General features: G+C 34.8%; 1 protein-coding gene across 2 annotated transcripts; it reads right to left on the bottom strand.

The window, feature by feature from the left end:
- Positions 1-3,033: 3,033 nt before the first annotated feature.
- Positions 3,034-14,054, bottom strand: LOC107861896. Of its 2 annotated transcripts, XM_047410097.1 has the most exons (5): positions 12,303-14,054; positions 11,967-12,200; positions 3,830-11,870; positions 3,505-3,738; positions 3,034-3,400 (listed from the first exon to the last, which is right to left on the bottom strand). In XM_047410097.1, exons 3-5 carry the CDS (start codon positions 5,066-5,068, stop codon positions 3,227-3,229), a joined length of 1,647 nt encoding a protein of 548 aa, XP_047266053.1. In that variant the 5' UTR covers positions 5,069-11,870; positions 11,967-12,200; positions 12,303-14,054; the 3' UTR covers positions 3,034-3,226. The 2 variants fall into 2 exon arrangements, with proteins under 2 accessions (XP_047266053.1, XP_047266052.1); XM_047410096.1 differs by lacking the exons at positions 3,034-3,400; positions 3,505-3,738 and having other exon boundaries at positions 11,614-11,870.
- Between the last annotated feature and the right edge of the window lie 2,244 nt (positions 14,055-16,298).

Here is a 16,298-nt window from a genome sequence, read left to right as displayed (position 1 = left end):
TCATGAATAACTCATTGCAGACTCCCTACGGAAATAAGCAAATGATATGCGCGAGACACTACATATGCAAGTGCAGCAAAACTAGTCGGTATTGATAGAATCAGTGTGTTTGGATGAGATATCTAAAGTACGTTATCATGCACTAAAAAAAACCAACACATTGACCTCATTTAAGAAGGCTCCTCTGTGCTCCATTAAGCTTTCTTGTCCCGACCTCCTCCATATATAGTGTATCCATTTGAACTGAATGATATAGACTGCCCATACATATACACACACAGCAACAGAAATCTAAACCACGTGCACATACTTTGTAGCCTCTCAACACCACACCAATAATTCACGGATACAAGTTGGGATATCGGGAAAGCAAACCATTGCTGAGCAGGGTGAAAAAGGAAGCATCAGGATACGATGTTAATTGTTAATTTTGTTAGCCCCTTAAAATATTTTAATGATGACAGTAACATAAGTTTAATGTAGGACAACCTTGGAGGGAGTCTAATCACGGAAGGAGAAGATCTCGGCAAAGGAGTATCACTGATAAAACCTAAGTATGGAAGGAGATATCTAGGCAAAGATTAATCAAAGCAAGAATCCACAACTAAGGAAGGATATCAATCAATACTCTGTACAATGTAGAATCCCATAAAGATCAACAAAGGAAGAAGATCATATTCTCTACACGGACATATTTGATATGGACATGTGTTGGTATGAGTCATCAATCAAGGAATCAAGAAAGGAAGAAGACTATATCCCCTGATACAAATCCTTGACTGAAAAAAAACTTCCTTGGGTTTTCCTTTTAGAGTAGAGAACAGCTAATCAAGACAAGTTATAAGAGCAAGAGAAGACACAGAAGATTCATGCAACTTCACTCGAACTACATATCTGTGTCACTCTTAATTTTCACAAAACTTTGTGTATTGTCTTATTTACAATTGCTACAAAAAGAAAGAAAGAAAAAAAGAAAAAAGTCAAAGAGTCAGAAATAGTAATACTTGTCGAGGCAGTGTCCAAGAGTTTAAGTTCTGGGATAGTATAGATTCAGACTAAAGGGTAAACAAGATTCAAGTTGTAACTCAAGTTTCAAGCAAAGCTCTAAAAGAAACCATTGTAACCCAAGGGGACTGAATAGGCACCACACCGGTGATCCGAAACAACAACAGAAACAACCCAGTGTATTCCCACATAGTGGGGTCTGGGGAGGGTAAAATGTACGCACCGGTGATCCGAACCAGTATAAAAATCTCTGTCTCACTTTATTTACTGCTTTCTATCTTTCATTAATAATTCTATTTACTTGAAGAACTAACCTGTAGGTTATTCGATTGACTAAACTAGATAGTCGACTCAAGAAAATTTCAATTTCACCCCCCACCCCACTCCCGCTTGACTTTCAAACTTGGCAGGAAAAAGAGAGTTACTTTTTCCTCTCCAAGTTTGTTCTATATTCTCATTCTCTTAAACTTGGAACAACCAAAAAAACCTAACCGAGCAGAAAGCTAAAAACACGTGCACAGAATTATTAGAACAACAACAAATCACATAACAAGTAGACTCTGGGAAGGGTAGGATGTACGCATACCTTACCCCTGCCTTTGTAGGGTAGAGGGGTTGTTTCCGATACACCCTCAGCTCAAAACAAATGTTTCTGAAGAAGAATTGCAAGAATAATACGACAGCAAAATAACAAGATACAAAGCAAATAAGGTCATGTCCTCGTGTGTGGAAGGAATGGTTTTCAGAAATGTCGAAAATGAAGCAAAATAACAAGATAAGGCAATGGGACTTGACACTTGAGCTCTGAATTTTGTGTGTATATTAGAATTATATTTAATTTCTCCATTTTCCTTTTCAGCCCTGTCAACAACTCTTCTTCACTAAACTTTATTCATAATACTCTTCTGCTTCCTCAGTAACCACTTCTACTTCAAATACGGATTGACAACTCACAACTATCAAAAAAGATCAACACAATAAGTAACCGAAAAGTGTTTACCATCTCTTATGTGAGTTGCTGATTTTCTTCAAGAGGTATCTTCACTATGGTACATTTATATATCCTAGATTTGGAATTAAGGGACAGCATTTCTGCTGTAGTATAACTAGAACTTAAAGAAATCAGATAAAAAACCAATGATCACAGTATATGGAAACATAGTCCTCGAGTCTTTCTGTTTAAAATGTTAAACGCAAATGTGTGTGTTTTTCATGGTGAAGGGGAAGTAGTACACAGAAGATTTTAAAAAACAGAAAATAAACACATTACTTTGTCTCTAAATTGGACTAAAAATTATATTTTACCCTCAAACTACAGGGCAATAAACTAATCTATGTCCTAGAATCACACTATATGAACTATGTTTCCCTCTCCTCTACGAGAATGTTATGGGATGGTAGGCAAATAGTTTTAGTGGATATAACAAACCTATAAACTTACCACTAAACAAATAGTGAATAGTGAAGACATTCTATTGGAAAGCAAGAACTATATAACTTGATCTTGGAAAATAGGAAATTGGAGAACAATGAGTGTTTTGCACAAGGTTGAAAAGGAAGAGAAGTTACTTTGCAAAGTAACATTGAATCAGTTTGCATAGACAAACCAATTGCAAACACTGAATAACCAACACAGCCTTTACTACAAAGTATATCAATTTGCCTAACCACAAAATAGTCACAACTAGAAGTAATTAATTACTCTTCTTTAAGAGGATATAGAATGGAGTATTATCTTTTTATCCTTCTTTGCTAGACTTTCCTTCAGTTGAAACAATAAAACTTGATCACTGCCAGAAAATACCTACTTAAACAGAAAAATAATTACCTTAGCAGCTCAGTTGACTGGAACAACTTGACTTCCGAATCACACCCCACAGCTTTCCCATGAAAACTAAGCTCTTAAATACTAATGCCAAATTGATTGAGCAAATATGGCTATGAATCTAAAATACAAAATTCACATTACTCATCAGAAAACTAAACAGAAATATATCATGGTACTAGGAAAAGGATTTCGTTGCTATCTTCCAGGAATGCAATAGAAGTTTATTAAGAGGTATGAAAACAAAAGGGCAAAATAAGAGATGATCAAAAACCATAAAAATAGTTCTGGTTCCAGATTTTACGATGTTGTCTTGGCTAAGCAGACCAAAACTCAATCTAGTAAAAAAGAAAGCACAAACTGAGTTGCGAACAGAAAAGAGAGTGGCCTACAGGCCTAACTAAATAATTGCCAAGTAAATACGAAACGGAACATCTTTGCCTCTTCCTTTTCATCGATAACTACTTCCTTAATCATGAAATCCTCCAGGAAATGGCGCCAGCACTTGTTCTGAGTATTTGCACAGCAACTACCTTCCCTAGTGCTTATGAACAACTCATTGCAGACTCCCTGCGCAATAAGCAAATGATAAGAGGAATTTAAATTTCAAACCTTAAAGAGAAAAGGGAAAATTAATTTAACTGATAGATATATATATAGCTTGAGAAGATTACAAGTGCAAATGCAGTAAAACTAGCTGGCATTGATAGAGTCAATGCATTTGGACGAGACATCCAAAGTAAGTTATTAATTATATATTTCAGCAAGCATCCAAGGGATTCCTCTGGATCTGTGAGCCTTATGTCTAGCTTTAAGTGTTGGATACGAGGTAGCACTTGTGTTGAAGTTCGTCCAATTGGCATGCTCCACAATTTATGTCCTCGTTTGCCCAGTTCAGAAAAACTTGCCTTCATCATTCATGCATGGTAACAAGATAACTAGTCAGTACTATGGAAATAAATCTGATATATAAAAAGATCTAAAGGGGTGTTCATATACCTGATCATGAATGATAAAGGCCAATACAACACGGCTGCTAATTTTTGTAAGCTGTCTTCTCAATTGAAGGAACCAAGCTCTATTGATCTTCTTAGTACGAGGAGCCAAGGAAATGGAAATCTTTAAAAACTTTGGAGCATCACTTGGACCAAAAGATGATTTAAATGATCTACCAACATACTGGTAAGAACATAAATTGGGAACTGAAAGTACACTTTTCCTTGAATACTTATAATTATATAGTTGTGTGAACTTTAAGGTTAAATTTCTGAGTGATGGACTCGAAATTTTGACACGCTTCCCTGTCACACAAAGGCCAAGGAGTAGATTCTCAAGATGAGGAAAATCAGAACAGAAATCTTCATGACCAAGGCCAACAGGAAGTATGGAACATCTTAAGTGAAATTCCCGCAACATTCTACAAGCACGAATATCCATTTTAACTGCAACTTTGCTACTATTATAGTGAACAAAATGGAACACTTCTAAACTCGGGGCAACAACTAACACATCTGTTATACAAGGATAAGAACCCAATAACTGCACATAGAACTTCTTCAAACGATCTACTTTACATAGCACTATAGACCTCAACAATTCACAGTTCACCAATCTCAATTCTCTAACACCAGCACACTTACTAATAAACTTCGATAAAGTTTGTCCAGTTAAAGTAACTCGATCCAATTGTATTTCACTCACAGAATCAAACCTTGCGTCACCAATAAACAAAGATTCCTCAATCCCACATTGATGTAAATGAAGAACAGTCAAGCATTTTGACTGAAAAATAAACGGAATTGAATAATCAAAAAACCCAAAACTCAAATAAACTTCATAAAAATCATTTCCTTCAATCAACCTCAATACATCATAGAGATTCTCGTCATACTTAAATTGAACACGTACAACTCTTTTATCAGCCATTTTTAACTTACCTTCCGAAGTTTCAAGAGAAGAACGGATCGAATCCAAGAACTTGGTATGAGATTCTTGTAAACCAACATCGGGTGTAACGAATTCATCAAAATCGAGGGAGAAGTATGAAGGTGTGTTACGATGCCAAATTTTGGAAACAAGGCGAATATTAAAGAGGTCGTCAGATTTAAGGTAGGAAAATATAGAACGGAGAACATGATTCGGCAATTTCAATGTTGGATCCTCCAAATTAGTATGAGAAGTTTTTAGTTTTTTAGCAATTTGTTCATCTGTTTGAGAAATTGGGCAGTAATCAGACATGGTATAACATAAGAAAATGAAATGAAAACCTCAATATATAACCCTAAACCTTTCCCCAAACAAGATTTAGATAATCTAGATGAATGAAAAGACCCAAATTATACGTCTCAATTTAGTACTTTCATTTTATACTCAAAATAGTACTCGTACAGTCTCAATTTATATGGCTCAATTAAACTTTGGCATAATACATAAATGTGTCTTTTAACTTAAGACTCAAATGACATCTATACACACCAATTTTGGGTGTGCAAATTTTGCTTCACCATGGAACAAATATTCATCAATTCCTCACTGATGTAGATGAAGAACTATGAAACAATTTGACTGGAAAATAAATGAAATCGAATGATCAAAATACCCAATTCTCAAATATACCTCATGGAAATCATTTTTGTTCATCAATCTCAATAGATTGTTGACATTCTCATAATACTCCAATTGAACACACAATGCCCTTTTCTCAGCCCTGTTTAACTCACTTCGCGTCGCCTCGAGAGAATAGAGAATCCGGTCCGAGAACTTGTTATGTGATTCTTGTACAATGGCAACAGGTGTAGTTGGAGTTTTTTCAAAGAAGATGGATTCATTGAAGTCGGGAGCAAAGTTTAAACGTGTGTTGGGATGCCAATCAGTGGAAACAAGGCAGTCATGAAATAGGTCTTCAGATCTAATGTAGGAAAATATCGAACGGAGAACATGATCCGACAATCGAGATGTTGGATCACCGAATTAGTGCGAGAAATTCTTGGTGTTTTAACAATTTCATCAACCGTTTGAGAAACAATCTAGTTAAGGTTTTCATTTGTTTCCCAGAGCTTTGCCAATTTCTCAAATTGTTAAAGAAATGGTTTAAAAAAAAAAACAAGAATTTCTAATTCGGTGGATCCAACATCCAAATTGCGGAATCATGTTTTCCATTTGATATGTCATTGTTTCCAAGAATTGGCAATGCAACACATCTTCACACTTCGCTCGTCCTGATGATTCCATCTTCTTTGAAAAGGCTCCAACTACTCCTGCTAGGATTATATAAGAATCAGATAACAAGTTCTTGGATTGGGTTCGTTCTTCACTCAGACTTCACAAAGTAAATTAAACAAGGCTGAGAAAAAGGTATTGCATGTCCAATTTGAGTACCACAAGAATATCTACTATTTATTGAGATTGATGAACGAAAATTATTTCCATGAGGTATATTTGAAAATTAGGTATTTTCATTACTCGATTCCCGTTATTTTTCAGTCAAGTTGCCTCAGAATTCATGTAAATTGGAGCGGAATTGATGAATATTTGTTTCATAGTGAAGCAAAATTTTCTTCTTTGCAAAAAGTAGAATTGTATTGGGTTAATTTAACAGGAAGAACTCTATCAAAATTTATTAGCAAATGATCTAATATAAGAGAACTAAGATTGGTGAATTGCAAGTTGCTAAGGTCTATAGTTTTACCTAAATTAGATCGTTTGGAGAAGCTTTATATGCAATTGTTGGGTTCTTATCCTTCTATTACCGATGTATCACAATAATTTTTCACCTCCAAACATATAACTTCTCTATTGCCCTTTACATATATCTTTTCGAAAACAATTTTCAAAAAGAAGATAATGTCGCCTCCTTTTTATGGTGAGAGTTTTCTCTTTGTTTTCATCTTGATTTTGTTAAATTTTCTTATATTTGCTTACTAGAAAAGGGGAAAAAAAATACTCCTGAAGGGTGGTGAAGTACACGCATTTGACATTTATAATATTAAAATATTTTTCCTTTCACTTTTTCCACTTTCTTCTTCCCCCATTTCAACATTTTCACCATTAAACCTAATTTTAAATCTCATGTAATAAAGAAGGTGTCATCAAAGCTTAAAAGCAAGTTCTACAAAGTGATGGTTAGATTAACAATGTTGTATGGAGCAGAATATTTGTCAATCACGAACTCCCATGTTCAAAAGTTAAAGTTGCAAAAATGAGGATGCTAAGGTGGATGTGCGAGTACGCTAGGAGAGATGAGATTAGAAATGTGAATATCCTAGACAAGGTAGGAACAGCCTCGTGGGAGGATAAGATACGGGAAACGAGACTTAGATGCTTCGAACATGTGAAGAGGAGATGCATGGATGGACCAGAGTGGAGGTGTGACGGATTGTCTATTATGGCAGGAGAGGCAGAGGTAGGTTGAATAAGTTTTGGGGAGAGGTGAATAGAAGGCAGAGGTAGGTTGAATAAGTTTTGGGGAGAGGTGAATACGCAGGACATGATGTAGCTCCAACTTATCAAGGACTTGGCCTTAGAAGATTATGACGGAGGATAAGGATTAGGTAGAGGGTTTGTTAGGTAGTTGAGGGTTGTCTCTCTTAGTTTTTCATACTAGTACTAGTAGTAATAGTATTATTGTGGTAGTTTCTTGTTATTCCATCTGTTTAGCATTTACTTCTTCACTCCCATTGTTTCCTTTTTTTCAAAATGCTTTATATTGTTTTTAATTGAGCTGAGGGTCTATCGAAAACAAATCTCTTTATTGTGTAGGGGAAAGATTTGCGTACAGACCCTTTGATCTTTGTGTTTTCTTGTTTAGCACTGTCACCAAATCTTCTTTACTAAACTTTAAACAGAGGCTTCGTTGTTGAATCTATGGAAGCATAATCCATTTTTGCTTCCTCAGTACTGTAACAACTAAAAACTTCAAAGGCGGATCGACAACTCACAACTATCAAAAAAGATCAACACTATAAGCAAGCGGAATGGGGTTTACCATCTTGTAGGGGAGTTCTTGATTTTCCTCAAGAGGTACCCTTCACTATGGTACATTAATATATCCTAGATTTGGAATTGAGAGAGCATTTCTGTCGTAGCATAACTAGAACTTAAGAAATCTAACAAAAACCGACGATCACCGTTTTGTAAAGCATAGTTCTCGAGTCATACATTTAAATATTAAAGGCGAATGTATTTTTATGTAATGGCGAGTCTGAAGTAGTAATGCAGAAGATTTTTACAAGGAGAGAAAATGGGACAAACAGAAAGGAATCACATTACTGTGTCTCTGAATTGGACTAGAAATATATTTTACCCTCAAACTATAGGGCAACAAACTAATCTATGACCTTCTAGAAAACACAACCTGAACTTTGAAATTCAAGTACTGAATGAACTTAAACAATATTATTTACTGAATTATATCCTTGAAATTCAATAGTAACACTATTGAACTTAAAAAGTTCACAAACTATTTTATGCCTAGAGCATGCAGCATATATTGTATGGACATTGGGTACAAGCACATCTTTCTAATTTTTCTGATCGACTACACGTTCGCACAAAGACTTTATATTCACGCAAATTCGACTTGCACAAACTTACATAAGGCAAAATATATGAAATAATTTTCTTTAACTCAAACACAAATGTTTTACTACCAAAGTATATCCATTTGCGGAACTACAAGCAGTCATAACTAAGAGTACATAATTATTAATACACACTGCAAAGGTATATGTGTTGTTTTATTTTATTTTTTGAACACTAAAAAAAAATGTGTGTGTGATTGTGTTTTTTCTCTCATCTAGATTCTCTAAATTTTGTTTGGGTCAGGGTTAGACGTTATAATTAAGGTTTTCACTTTTGTTTCCCAAGCCACACCATGGCTGAGCTCTACCCCATTTCTCAAACGTTTAAATAAATTATTAAAAAACAAGAATTTCTCATACCAACTCAGTGGATCCAAACATCCCAATTGTCGAATCATGTTCTCCATTTAATATTTTCCTGCCTTAGATCTGAAGACCTATTTCATGCCCGCCTTGTTTCCAAGAAAATGCATGGCAATACATCTTCATACTTCACTCTCGACATTGATAGATCCATCTTCTTTATTAAGACTCTAACCACACCTGGTGTCGTTATACAAGAATCACATAACAAGTTCTTGGACTGGATCCGTTCTTCTGTCGAGGCTTCGCAAAGTAAGTTAATCAAGGTTGAGACAAGGGTATTGTGTAGTATACTGAGAATATCTATGATCTATTGAGATTGATGAACGAAAATGATTTCCATGAGGTATATTTGAGAATTGGGTATTTTCATAACTCAATTCCGTTTATTCTTTTTAGTCAAGTTGCCTCACATTTCTTCATCTAAATCAGTGTGAAATTGTTGAATATTTGTTCCATGGTGAAGCAAAATTTGTTTCTTTGCAAGAAGTGGTATTGGATTTGGTTAATTTAACCGTAGGAACTCCATCAAAGTTTATTAGCAAGTTCCCTAATATAAGAGAATTGAGATTGGTGAATTTCAAGTTGCTAAAGTCTATAATTTTACCTAAATTAGATCATTTGGAGAAGCTTTATTTGCAGTGATTGAGTTCTTATCCTTCAGTTACAGATGTACGAGTTATTGCCCCGAATTTGAAAGTATTCCATTTTGTTTACTATAATAGCAACAATGTTGCAGAATGTATACCGTGCTTGTGGGAATACAGTGGGAATTTCACTTGGAATGTTCCATGCTACATGTTGGTCTTGATCATGAACAGAAATGACTTTCGTCGTCTTTAGACTCTATTCCTTGGCCCTTGTGTGACATGGAAGCGTGTCAAAATTTCAAGTCCATCACTCAGAAAATTAACCTTAGTGTTCACACGGCTGTATAATTACAAGTATTCAAGAAAAAGTGTAGCTTCAGTTCCCAATTTATGTTCTTTCCAATATGTTGCAATCCATCATCTCATAGAGGAGTTGCTGATTTTCTTCTAGAGGTACCTTCACTATTGTACAATAATATATCCTAGATTTTGAATTAAGAGCCAGCATTTCTGTTATAGCATAACTGGACCATAATAAAGCTAATAACAACCAATGATCATCGTACTTGGAAAGCATAATTAAAAAATTAGAAGGTGAATGTGTTTTTATGTAATGGCTGGCAAGAGGGATGGTGTAATGCAGACGAGCTTTACAAAGAGAGAAATTAGGAGAAACAGAAAAGTAATCACACTACTTTGCCTCTGAATTGGACGAAAAAATATATTTTACCCTTGAACTACAAGGCAGCAAACTTTTTCTTTTTGGATAAACATGGTGTCCAGACGAGCTTGCCCGCACCTTGACTAATTTCATGAGATACCTGCCACCTCCCACCAGTACAGGTACCAAGTAACTCTCTCCACCAAGGCTAGAACAAATAGAAAGAAATCACTTGATGTTTGTCTCTGTTGGGAATTGAACCTGAGACCTCAAGGTGATCAAAATAGGGCAACAAACTAATCTATGACCTAGAAAACACACTGCCTGAACTTTGAAATGCAGTACTGAATGAACTTAATCAACATTATTTTCTGTATTACATCCTTGAAATCCGATAATACCACCATTGCACTTAAAAAGTTCACAAACTATTCCATGCCTAGGGCATGAAGTATATATTTTATGTACATTGAGTACAAGCACATTTTTCTTAATCCCACGCGCACAAAGAGCTTCTGTGTTGTGTCTATCCTTCAAATTTTTCTGATAGGTTGTATCTTCGCACAAAGACGTTTTTCACTTTCTTAATAAAGAGAAGTTGGGGACATAGTAAACTTCCTAATGTAAGAGTGATTCCCTGGGATCGACTCCGAAGAAGTTGTTGGCTTTTTATCAACCACGCAAACTCAACTTGTATGAACTAAGATAAGGCAAAATATATGAAATAATTTGCCTTTAACTCAAACGCAAATGTCTTACAATAAAGTATATCAGCCAAACTACAAAGTAGTCATAACTAAGAGTACAAGAGGAAAATACAAAAGAGTATTATTTATTTATCAATCTTTGCCTGATCTCTTTCATTTGAAAAATAAAACACGATTAATGCCAGAAAATACCTACTTAAACAGGAAATTAATTACCTTGGCAGCTTAGTTGGCTGGAATAGCTTGACTTCCAACTCTCCCACCCCACAGCTTTCCCATGAAAACTAAGTTCCAAGATTCATCATTGGTCACAAAGACAATATAACACCCACTAGGGATTCTAATTTTCAAAGGAAAACAGTCAGAGAAAATCAAAAATAATGTAAACAGTAGCATTTGAAGAGAAATATACCTTTTTGAGGCAAATTTTGCAGAAACAACTTGTTACCATTGCGGTAAAGACCTGAATCGGGCTAGCTCCAAACTGCCTCATTCTACTTCGTTAAACAAAATCCAATTATAGTAACTATAAGAGCCATATTTGTTCAATCGATTTGGCGTTAGTTCCACAACTATTGAGAAAATATACATAATAGACATAAATCATATGGAAAATTGATGTATTTTCTACAACTATTACCATCAATTCTCTTTGACTTAAATATTACTAAAGACAGAATCCGCATCACTCATCGGAAAACTAAAGAGAAAAAGATTTTGGTACTATAGGAAAATGAATGTGTGTGACTGTCGATGTAATTGTTTTTGTCCTTTTAAGAGAGATGTAACATATATTTGTACTTGAACCATTCAAGGGGTTGTATGCTTTCTTCCAGGAATGCAATAGAAGTTTACTAAGAGCTTTGAGAAGAATAGGGCAAAATAAGTGATAATCGAAAAACTCATATAAATATTTATAGTTCCAGATTTTACGATATTGTCTTGGCTAATAGAACAGAGAGTGGCCTAACTACATAATTGCCAAGTAAATACGAAATTAAACTTCTTTGGCTCTTCCTTTTCATCGGTAACTACTTCCCTAACAATGTAATCCTTTAAGAAATGGCGCCAGCACTTGTTCTGATAATCTGCGCAGCAGTTGCCTTCCCTTCTGCTTATGAAAAACTCGTTGCAGATTCCCTGTACAAATAAGCATATGATAAAAAGGAACTTAGATTTAAAACCTTAAAGAGAAAATGGAAAACCAATATATAAATATATGCTTGAGAACATTACAAGTGCAAATGCAGTAAAATTAGCTGGCATTGATAGAGTCAATGCATTTGGTTGAGACATCCAAAGTAAGTTATCAATTATATATTTCAGCAAGCATCCATGGGATTCCAGTGGAACTTTGAGCCTTATGTCTAGCTTTAAGTGTTCGATACGAGGTAGCAATTGCGTTGGGGTTCGTCCAATTGGTATGCTCCACGATTTGTGTCCTCGTTTGCCCAGTTCAGGAAAGCTTGTCTTCATAAGTCATGCACGATAAGAAGATGGCTAGTCAGTAAATGGAAATAAGGAGTTGAAATAAATGTGATATATTAAAAGTTATAACGGATGTTGATGTACCTGATCACGAATGATTAAGGCCAATCCAATTCGGTTGCTAATTTTTTTAAGATGGCTTCTCAATTGGAGGAACCAAGCTCTATTGATCTTCTCAACTTGAGGAATCAAAGAAATGCCGGTGACCTTTAAAAACTTGGGCGTTTCACTTGGAGCTAAAGATGATTTAAATGTTCTACCGACATATTGGAAAGAACACAAATTGGGAGCCGAAACTACACTTTTTCTTGAATAATTATAATTATACAGCTGTGTGTACATTAATGTTAACTTTTTGAGCGATGGACTCGAAATTTTAACACGTTTCAATGTCACACAAGGGCCAAGGACCAGAGTCTCAAGATGAGGAAAATCTGAACAGAAATGCTCATGATCAAGACCAACAGGAAGTAAGGGGCATTCCAAATGAAATTCCCGCAACATTCTACAAGCACGAATATCCATATTAACCGCAACTTTTCTACTATTATAATGAACAAAATGAAACACTTCTAAACTCGGGGCAACAACTAACACATCCGTAATAGAAGGATACGAACCCAATAACTGCACATAAAACTTCTTCAAGCAATCTACTTTACGTAACACTATAGACCTTAACAACTTGCAATTCACCATTTTCAATTCCCTAACATTACCACACTTGCTAATAAACTTGGATAAAGTTTCTCCCGCTAAATTCACCCGATCCAATGCTATTTCCTTCAAAGAATCAAATCTTCCTTCATAATTAAACAAATTTTCATCAATTCCACATCGATATAAATGAAGAACAGTTAAACATTTCGACTCGAAAATAAACGGAATCGAATAATTAAAAACCCCAAATCTCAAATAAACCTCATGAAAATCATTCCCGTCCATCAACCTCAATACCTCATAGATATTCTCATGATACTTAAATTGAACACGCAACACCCTTTTATCAGCGCTTCTTAACTCACTCTCCGAAGTTTCTAGAGAAGAACGGATGGAATCCAAAAAATTGTCATGAGAATTTTCTTGTATAATAACATCGGGTGTAGCGGATTCGTCGAAATCGAGACAGAAGTACGAAGGTGTGTTGCGATGCCAATTTTTGGAAACGAGGCGGATATTAAACAGATCATCGGATTTAAGGTAGGAAAAGATCGAATGAAGAACATGATTCGGCAATTCCGATGTTGGATCGTCGGAATTTGTACGAGAAAGTTTTAACTTTTTAGCAATCTGTTCATCTGTTTGAGAAATTGGGCAATGATCAGACATGGTGTAACATGAGAAAATGAAATGAAATGAAAACTTTAATGTATAACCCTAACGGTGCCCCCAAACAAGATTCAGATAATGTAGATGGAGGAAGAGAAAAAACCCAAATCATATGTTACGTTTGATTTTATACTTAAAATAACTCTCCCTCTATATGACATGATTAAAATTTTGAGTTTTGACAAGATTCATATATGGAATTTTTACAATTTTGAAATAGATTTATATATTTAAATATTATATTAAAAATATCATAACTCGTAATAATTACGCTCTGCTTGTTATAACAGATATGTTAAACTCAAAGTGTTGATGATTATTGCTACTACGAAAAAACTTATCTCGAGACTAAGAACCATTGAAATCATTCTAATGATTGGACCTCTTATTGTTGTCTCCATAAACCTCAGAATGTATTATTCAATGATCCGATCTGTGTATCGTCAACCACCTCCAGAAATGTACGTTAAGAAGTTATCATATGCTCTATAGTCAAACGGAGATGCAACCTCAACATTCTGACAAATCTACATAGCCTTTCAGGCTCTGTTGGCGTAATCACAGCAGCGTGCTTGTAGCAAAAGAAAAAGACACGGACTGACTCTTTTAAAATAAGTGGCCTAAATTGGCATAATAGACAATTCTTAACCTATCGGTTTTTTTATTTTCATTTTCTAGCCGAGAAAATGGTTTATGGTCTATTACCCCAACCTTTAGTCAAAATTCCAACTACACACTCAACCTTTACAAAAGTCACATTACCCCTCTAAATATTTTTTTTACTGTATTTAGTACTCCTCCAATTGTTGAGCTGTCATGGGAGGTGAGAACACCCCCAATAGGCGCGTCAGCTGAGGCTTCAATCATTTAAAATCAGTATTTTTAAATGTCACATGTATAATACATTTCATTATTTTTAATTATTAAATAATGTTTTCTTCTCCAACTAATAAAAGATCTTTTTTTTTGTCTTCTTCTCTTTCTCAAAACAAAAAAATCCAAGAACTCATTAATGGTATTTCTCATCTTCCTCATCTCCAATTTCATTATCTTTCTTGAATTCATTAATGTCGATTCCTCATCCTCCTTATCTCAAATTTCATTATCTTTCTTATCCAAGAACTTGACAATGGGCTCAAAACGTAAGGCTAAAGCCATCAATGAAGTGAAATGGAGCAAATTATACATGATTCATTACTCCAAATTATACAAGACGCAACAAAGTCCAGAAAAGCAAAATTAGAAGAAGCAAGAATTGAACTCTCCACGTACCAAGCACATAAACAAGCATTTTAATCGATGGATTGTCTATGTGTCTTCTTTTAACAGAGAACTCTTCCTTTTTTATCATTAACAAATAAAACATTTTCTCCTTTCATTGTTCTCCAAAAGTTCCAAAAATAAATTCATCAATGACATCCTTTTCTTCATCTTCTTTATTGTCATTTTCCTTCAATAATCGAATCTGCACCATCACCTTCTCAAAACTTTTTTTGTGAATTTTCAATAGCATCGTTCATCCATCATTTTTTTCGCCTCTTTTCAAAATTGCCGCTACGAGTTCTTCAAAATTATTGCCTTCACCGTCGACAATGACGAAAAATTATTTCAACTATTTATCAACCCGACTTCCTTACTTTCCTAAAATTTCTATCATTATTTCAATTTCATGAATGTGCATCAATACAAGACACCCAAAAAAAATCGTTTTTCAACTTTCAACAAATGAAAATTAATCAAAAGATCTAAACTTTGCAGTAGACGTCGTCTTCTTCATTTATGCTTTTTTTTTTCAGAGGATCTAAGTAACACAGCTCAAGAATCAGTTGTTAGTTTCAGTAGAAGTAGCAAAGACAACAACTCAAGAACAGCTTGAGAAAATTTGGAGTTATTCCGGCAAAAACGAATTTGTTTCCTACTGTTTTCTCCTTGATGAAGCTCAAAAAGTTTGCAAATCCACAACCAAACGTTAAATTACAACACCAATCTCAAAAAAAAAAAAAAAAAGAAGATCAAATCATGGTGTTAAGAGAGAGGAGAGAGGAAGATGAATTTTTTTTTCTTGAAAATGAAAGATTGAAAGAGAATGGAAATGACATAATTTTTGTAAAGAAAAATGAGAATATTGGCGTGGGCCCAAGCGCGTGAAATGCACGGATGCCTTATTAATTGGTCTATGCTGACAGGTCAGCAATTGCGGGGTAATAAATTCGGTAAAAAAAAGTTTAGTGAGGTAATAGGTCCCTTTTAAAGGTTAAGTGTGTAGTTGGGATTTCGACTAAAGGCTGGGGGGCAATAGACCATTTTCTCTTTTCTAGCCTTTCGATTGTAATTTGTCTAATATGCAGTCTTTCTTCTTCTTTCCCATTTTCTTTTTTAAAAAAGGGGTTTCTCCTCCAATATTTTTTTCACATTCTTTAAATTTGTTTCTTCCTTTTGCTCTGATATGAGCTCGAATTTCATTATATATGAGCCGATGATGCAAAAAATCAACAAACCTAAGTATTTTAATAATACTTTTTTAGGTAAGAACAACTCGATTTAGATATTATTTTGGGTATTGATTTGATTTTAGTTATAATTAGCTAATCAGTAACGATTGACCACTTTAATGGTGAATGATGGTGATTGGAGGTCCTTAGTCCATGACCTTTTTTGAGCAGATTATGTTGGTACTCGTTATGTCTTGGAATAAACTACTACAACAACAACAACAACAACAACAACAAACCCAGTGTATTCCCACTTAGT

This window comes from Capsicum annuum, chromosome 3, assembly GCF_002878395.1.
Source record: "Capsicum annuum cultivar UCD-10X-F1 chromosome 3, UCD10Xv1.1, whole genome shotgun sequence".
Taxonomy (NCBI): Eukaryota; Viridiplantae; Streptophyta; class Magnoliopsida; order Solanales; family Solanaceae; genus Capsicum; species Capsicum annuum.
Note: the sequence above shows the minus strand (reverse complement) of the source record. Positions and strands in the feature narration are given on the sequence as shown.